This window comes from Trichechus manatus, unplaced genomic scaffold (assembly GCF_000243295.1).
Source record: "Trichechus manatus latirostris isolate Lorelei unplaced genomic scaffold, TriManLat1.0 scaffold00288, whole genome shotgun sequence".
Taxonomy (NCBI): Eukaryota; Metazoa; Chordata; class Mammalia; order Sirenia; family Trichechidae; genus Trichechus; species Trichechus manatus.
This window is the reverse complement of record NW_004444224.1, coordinates 554,375-561,990: the sequence shown is the minus strand read 5'-3', so window position 1 is coordinate 561,990 and position 7,616 is coordinate 554,375. Positions and strand designations below refer to the sequence as shown.

The 7,616-nt window shown below is 41.6% G+C and overlaps 1 protein-coding gene across 6 annotated transcripts in view; it reads left to right on the top strand.

Moving 5' to 3' along the window:
- The window catches only part of LY9 (lymphocyte antigen 9), a 28,194-nt gene continuing 20,578 nt past the window's right edge, over positions 1–7,616 (top strand). For all 6 annotated transcript variants that reach the window (XM_023725143.1, XM_023725140.1, XM_023725144.1 and 3 more), the window contains exon 1: positions 1–2,595. In XM_023725143.1, the coding sequence (XP_023580911.1) occupies positions 2,472–2,595 (124 nt within the window). In that variant the 5' untranslated portion in view covers positions 1–2,471. The remainder of the gene's footprint in view (positions 2,596–7,616) is intronic.

The window sequence follows — 7,616 nt, the reverse complement described above, 5'->3', positions numbered from 1 at the left end:
GTTACAGCTCTCGGTCTCTCTCTCTCTCTCTGTCTCCTGGTTCCAGGAGCTTCTCAGCACACGGATCCCAGGTCCAAACGACATGCTGGCTCCTGGCTGTTCTTCCTTGGTAGTGTTGGAATCCTCTCTCTCCCGTCTCTGGGGTGGCTTATTTCAAGCCCAGTGGGATGGTAAAACTGACCAATCCCTTTGGTGGGCCACAATTACCATATCCACACAGTTCCACCCAATCACCTGGGTGGGAGTTACAAGACTATGGTTAGAAAGGCCACACAAAAGTGATCCATTGCACCACACCCTGAATCTCCCTCTAGATAGCCATGTTCAAGCCACAGGACAAGGACAAGTGTGAGGCAACGGAAGCACTTAGGGCACAAAATTTAAGGACTGTCAGGGCTGTGCAACAAACATGAGCTGACGATCATCCTCTGAAATGTTCTGTGTGGGCAGAAGCCTACTATCCTCTCTCTCCCTTCCTCCTCCTACACTGAGATCAAATTCTTACTAACTACGAAACTCTGAGTAAATTATTTAACCTCTTTGTGTCTCAGTTGCCTTATCTATAAAATGGGAATGACAAAAAATATCTATCTCATAAAACTGTGGTGAGGATTAAACGAGTTGATATGTGTAAAGTGTTAGAGGGGGGCTAGCACTCACTGAATGTTAGCTAAAACCACACACTCCATTATCCTGAAGTTTTCTTACTAAGTCCTCTAATGCTACAGCCTGAACAAACATGTAATCTGAATCTCAAAACACAGTAGGCTACTGTAGTTCAACCAGCTATTTCACTACCAGTAAAAACAAAAAAAGGCACTTTCTCAAAGCAGGTAAAGAGAATTTTGTTTCTCCCAGCCCATCCTTCTCAATTCAGCCAATTCCACAAATCTTACTCGCAGCATCCATTTCTAGTCAGTTGCCATATTTCCGTATCAGTTAAAAGTCTTTCAGTTGCCTGTGACGGTAAGCCAACACAAACTGGCTTAAGCAAAACAGAGAATTTATTGGCCCATTGTATTAGTTATCTATTTCTGCATGACAAATTACCCCCAAAACGTGTCAGCTTAAGACAATAAACATGTATTTTTTCATAGGTTCTGTGGGTTAGGAATCCAGGCACAGCTTAGCTGGGTGCCTCTGGCTCAAGGTCTCTCCTCAGGCTTTGATCAAGGTGTCAGCCAGGGCCTCAGCTATCTCAAGGCTCAACCAGGGGAGGGTTCACTTCCAACAGCACTTGTGTGGCTCTTGGCAGGCCTCAGGTCAACATTGACGGTTAGCCAGAGAAATCAGTTCTTCAGTGGGTGTTGGCTAGAGGTGTCCCTCAGTTCCTTGTCATGGGGGCCTCTCCATAGGACAGCTCATAACATAAAACCCAGCTTCCCTCAGTTCGAGCTAGGAAGAGAAAGAAAGTGGGCACCCGAGATGGAAGCCACAGTCTTTTTATAACCTATTCTCGGAAGGGACATCTCTCCACCTCTACCATTCTATTCACTAGAAGCAAGTCACTGAACCCAGCCTACACTGAAGGAGAGACTACACAAGGGCATGAATATACCAGGAGGCAGAGATCATTGGGGGCCATCTTAGAGGCAGCCTTAAAGACACCGATGTAACTGAACATTCCAGGGATAGATTATGCTTCAGTCATGGTTTAAGCAGGTGCTTAAATGATGTCACCAAAACTAGTTTCTCTGTCTCCATTTTTTTTACCCCACCTCTTCTGTGTTGACTCCATTCCCAGACAGGGTCCCATTCTGTGGTCACTAGACGATTGCCAGCACCTGCCAAGGCTACTTCCTTCTAACTCAAACCCAACACAGAGAAAGAGAGAGAGACTACTTGTCCCAGAATTCCCAAGAACGTTGAGTTTCATTTTATTTAGACAACTTAGGCCAGGTACCCACCTGGGAAGCAGGAAGTGGTCACCGTGGCCAGAGGAATGCAATGTTCTGATTTGCTTAAGTCAGAATCATATGACTCTGAGGGGGAAGCCTCATCTACACCATGTGGACTGAGAGATGGAGAAGATTGATCCCTAAGTAAAAATTTGATCTGTGGCCAGAGGTAAGGAAAATAAACAATAAGTCCCCCGCAGACAATAGGGGAAAGAAGATAGGCTCAGTGTGAGGGCGTTGAGTGTGCCACCAGGGAAATGTTCTACATTTACAAGAACACAGCATGTCTCAAATCTTCACCTCAGACAGAGAGGAAGTGACAGAAAATGCAGAACAGAATATAGAACCCAAGTCATCTGACACTAAACTAAAGCAAGTAATGCTCAGTATGGTATTGCAAGTCCCATGAAGGCCCTGAATTGACTTGGGGGCCCTACCGTAATGTGAGTGGGTAGGAGGAGTCCATGGTGCAGGCTCTAACCCACCCTTTCTGGAGCACACATACACACACACGCTAGCGGATGTTGTGGTAAGTGCTTCCTCCTCCAGCCTGAGAACTGAAAGTAGATCATCATGGCGAACCCAAAGAGATATACAGATGACTGTGCTCTAGGACCTTTCTCCACCAAGTCACAGAAGACTCTGTCGTACATATTTTCTCCCACTCTATGGACCCCTCTCCTCTTCCTGCTCATGGGTAAGTCCACACTATGCCCACCATGGTTTACTATTTGTGTTTCTCTGAGGCCAGTCACATTCCCTGACTGAGGGGTTCTTGTTGATAACAATCCAGGAAACTCCTCTCCTTTTGGTAATTACTCTGCAAGTTCCACTTTATTCTGAGTCCTGCGTGCGTATGTTTATTTACTTATGTGTATAAGTATGTGCATATTCACCTACCATGAGTAGATAGCATTCTAGTCCCCATCTCAGATAACTCTAAGATCAGACTATGTTCCTCTCACCTTCACATTTTTCCCACTTAAAAAAAAGAAGAAGAAGAAAAAGAGCCAAGTGATGGGTTTGTTCCTCTTCAATGTGGATGAAAACCACAGTGAGATCCAGGAAAATATCTCTGATACCAAGTCAACTAGCAATTTCCTAGGGAGGGATAGAATTGCTGGAGCTTCTTTCTTCATCTTGCCTTGTTTATCACATATGCTGGACTACTCAGGCTTCACTGGGAACTTGGAGATAGTCTGGTAGCCCTTGGCTAGGCGACCTCTACCTGGATATCCTTTTCTCTCCAATAACCTACCTTTCCATCAAGGCCCAACCCCTGCTGGTTTCTGGGAAACATCTCCCAGCAGCAGGGCCTGGACCACTACTATCCAGTAGGCAGAGCTGATCCAGGACTCCATCTCTGCCCCCAGGGAGGATCTGAGGGACCTGGGATCTCAGCCATCTGGGACTGTGGCAGCTACAGCCCCTCTGGGATCTACTTTCCTCAGGGCCCTGAAGGATGGTACAGGTAGCACCAGGGGCTTAGGAGCAGTTGGTGGAAGGAGGCAGGGGGAAGCACTAGAAAAACTCCTAGATGCATGGATGGGGAACGGGGAGCCTGGACCTCAGTGCTAAGCAACAGGAAATCCTATGCTGACCTCTCTTCATTTTCATCCTTGCTCACCCCAAAAATACAGAAAGTAGCAGGCTGTTTTATCCACATCCAACCCTTGAGGTGCACCCTGGTTCTGTTGGATGAACCTGAAATAAGCTACATCCTATGTCATCCAAGCTTCAAATGACCAGCACAGTGAATTTGGAACAGTTCAGGGCAAAGAGGCATCCCCCTCAGTCTGGCTCCACAGATTGGGGTGACTTCACACCTTCCTCTTTTGGTCGAAAAGGGAGTTATTTCAAATGTTTTCAGGAGGCAGTAGAGTGAAAAGACCCCTTATTTTAGTATCAGGAACATTTAAAGTTAAGTCCTTACTCCATCATTTACCAGCTGTGGGAGTCTCTGTTTCTGAAGTGCATAACGGAGTTATTAAGATGTATCATGCTGAATTTTTGTGTATGTGTGCTTTAGGTGAAAGTTTACAGAGCAAATTAGTTTCTCATTAAACAATTAATACACAAATTGTTTCATGACATTGGTCACCAACCCCGTGATGTGTCAACACTCTCCCCTTCTCCATCCCGGGTTCCCTGTTCCATTCATCCAGTTTTCCTGTCCCTTTCTGTCTTCTTGTATTTGCTTTTGGGCTGGTGTACCCATTTAGTCTTGTATACATGACTGAAGTACGAAGAACATTCCTCACATGTGTTATTGTTGGCCCTATAGACCTACCTAATCTTTGGCTAAAGGGTGAACGTCTGGAGTGGCTTTAGTACTGAGTTAAAAGGGTGTCCGGGGCCATAGCCTTGGAGTTTCTCCAGTCTCTGTCAGAGCAGCAAGTCTAGTCTCCTTGATGTGAATTTGAATTTCATTCCACATTTTTGTCCCGCTCTGTCCAGGACTGTCTATTGTGATCCCTGTCAGAGCCGTCGGTGGTGGTAGCCAGGCACTATCTAGTTGTTCTGGGCTCAGTCTGGTGAAAATTGTGGTAATTGTGGTCCATTAGTCCTTTGGACTAATCTTTCCCTTGTGTCTTTGGTTTTCTTCATTCTCCTTTGCTCCAGCCGGCATGGGATCAGTAGAAGTATCATAGATGGCTGCTCACAGGCTTTTAAGACACCAAACACTACTCATCACACGCAGAAGTACAGAACATTTTCTTTATAAACTATGTTATGCCAATTGAGCTAAATGTCCCCTGAGACTATGGTCCCCAGCCCTCAGCCCATTAACTTGGTCACTTGGGGAGTTTGGATGTGTCTGTGAAGCTTCTATGACTTTGTCTTGGTCAAGATGTGCTGATTTCTCCAGTATTGTGTACTCTTACCCTTTACCAAGTTACCACTTATCTACTATCTAGTTAGTGTTTTTCCCTCTCCACCCCTCCCCTCCTTCATAACCATCAAAGATTATTTCTTTCTGTGTGTAAACCTTTCCATAAGTTTTTATAACAGTGGTCTCATACAGTATTTGTCCTTTTATGATTGACTTATTTCACTCAGCATAGTGCCCTCCAGATTCATCCATATAGTGAGATGTTTTGCAGATTCATCATTGTTCTTTATCATTGCATAGTACTCCATTGTGTGTTATGTAACATAGGTTGTTTATCAATTCATCCATTGATAGATGCTTAGGTTGTTTCCATCTTTTTACTACTGTGAATAATGCTGCAATGAACGTGAGTGTGCATATGTCCATTCGTGTCATGTCTCTTATTTCTCTAAGATATATTCCTAGGAGTGGGATTGCTGGATCATATGGTAGTTCTATTTCTAGCTTTTTAAGGAAGGGCCATATTGTTTTCCAAAATGATTGTACCATTTTCCATTCCCACCAGTAATGCATAAGAGTTCCAATCTCCCTGCAACCTCTCCAACATTTGTTATTTTGTTTTTTTAATTAGTGCCCATAATGTTGGGGTGAGATGGTATCACATTGTAGTTTTGATTTGCATTTCTCTAATGACCAGTGATCTCGAGCATTTCCATCTCGTTAAAGAATGCTGTTGGTATTTGGATCGTGATTGCATTGTATTTGTAGATTGCTTTGGGTAGAATTGACGTTTTAACAATATTGAGTCTATCTATCCATGACCACAGAATGTTTTTCCATTTATGCAGATCTCTTGTGGTTTCTTGCAATAGTGTTTTGTAGTTTTCTTTGTATAGGTCTTTTAAGACCCTGATTAGATTTATTCCTAAATATTTTATTTTTTTAGGGGCTATTATAAATAGTATTGCTTTCTTGATTTCCTTTTCATGGTTCTCTTCATTGGTGTATAGGAATCCAACTGATTTTTATATGTTTATCTTGTATCCTGCTACTCTGCTAAATCTTTCTATTAGTTCCAGTAATTTTCTTGTGGAGCCTTTAGGGTTCTGTATGTATAGTATCATATCATCCACAAACAGGATAGTTTTACTTCTTCCTTACCAATTTAGATGCCCTTTATTTCTTTTTCTTGCCTTATTGCTGTAGCTAGGACTTCCAGCACAATGTTAAATAGGAGTAGTGATCAAAGGCATCCTTGTCTTGTTTCCATTCTCAGGGGAAATGTTTTCAGCCTTTCTTCATTGAGAGTGATGTTGGCCCTTGGTTTTGTATAGATGCCCTTTATTATATTGAGAAATTTCCCTTCTATTCCTATTTTATTAAGAGTTTTTATCAGGAATGGGTGTTGGACTTTATCAACTGCTTTTTCTGCATCAATTGAGATGGTCATGTGATTCTTTTCTTTTGTTCTGTTTATGTAGTGGACTACATGGATTGATTTTCTAATGCTGAACCATCCTTGCATATCTGGTATGATTCCCACTTGGTTGTGGTGTTTTTTGTTGTGTTTTGTTTTGTTTTTTGTTTGTTTGTTTGTTTTTCTTTTTAGTATGATGCTGAATTCTATTGGCTAGAATTTTGTTGAGAATTTTTGCATCTATATTCATGAGAGTTATTGGTCTGTAATTTTCTTTGTGGTATCTTTGCCTGGCTTTGGTTTCAGGGTTATGCTGGCTTTATAGAATGAATTCAGAAGTATCGCTTCCTTTTCTATGTTCTGAAGTAGTTTGAGTAGTACTGGTGTGAGCTCTTCTTTCAATGTTTGGTAGAATTCCCAAGTGAAGCCATCTGGGCCAGGGCTTTTTTTGTTGGGAGTTTTTTTTTATTACTTTTTCAGTTTCTTCTCTTGTTATGTGTCTGCTCAGGTTTTCTGCCTCAGTTTGTGTGAGTTTAGGTAGGTAGTGTGTTTCTAGAAAATTGTCCATTTCCTCTAGGTTTTCAAATCTGTTAGAGTACAGTTTTTCATAGTACTGTGTTACGATCCTCTTTACTTCAGTTGAGTCTGTTGTAATGTCCCCCATTTCATTTCTTATTTGGGTTATTTACATCCTCTCCTGTTTCTTATTTGGTAATTTAGCCAATGGTTTGTCAATTTTGTTGATCCTTTCAAAGAATCAACTTTTGATTTTGTTTATTCTTTCTATTGTTTTTCTGTTCTCTTTTTCATTTATTTCTGCTCTGATCTTTATTATTTCCTTTCTTCTGGTGGCTGTGGGCTTCTTTTGCTGTTCTCTTTCTATTTTTTCAAGTTGTAGGGCTAACATTTTGATTTTGTCCATTTCTTCTTTTTTGATGTCTGCATCTATTGTTATAAATTGACCCCTGAGCACTGCCTTTGCTGTGTCTGAAAGGTTTGGTATGATGTGTTTTCATTCTCATTTGATTCCAGAAATTTTTTTATTACATCTTTGATTTATTCTGTTACCTAGTGGTTTTTAAGCAAGGTGTTATTCAGTTTCCATTTTTGATTTTTTTTCCCTTGCTCTTCTTGTTATTAATTTCTTTTTTTATGATGTGAGCAGAGAAGATGCTTTGTATTATCTCAGTGTTTTGGATTTTGTTGATGGTTGCTTTGTGGCCTAAGATGTGGTCTATTCTGGAGAATGTTCCATGTGCATTGGAAAACAATGTATACTTTGCTGCTGTTGGGTGGAGTGTTCAGTATATGTCTATGAGGTCAAGATGGTTGATTGTGCCCTTTAGATCTTCTGTATCTTTGCTGAGTTTCTTTCTAGATGTTCTGTCCTTTACTGAGAGTGGTGTGTTGAAGTCTCCTACTATTATTGTGGAACTGTCGATTTATCTTTTCAATGCTGTTAGAGTTT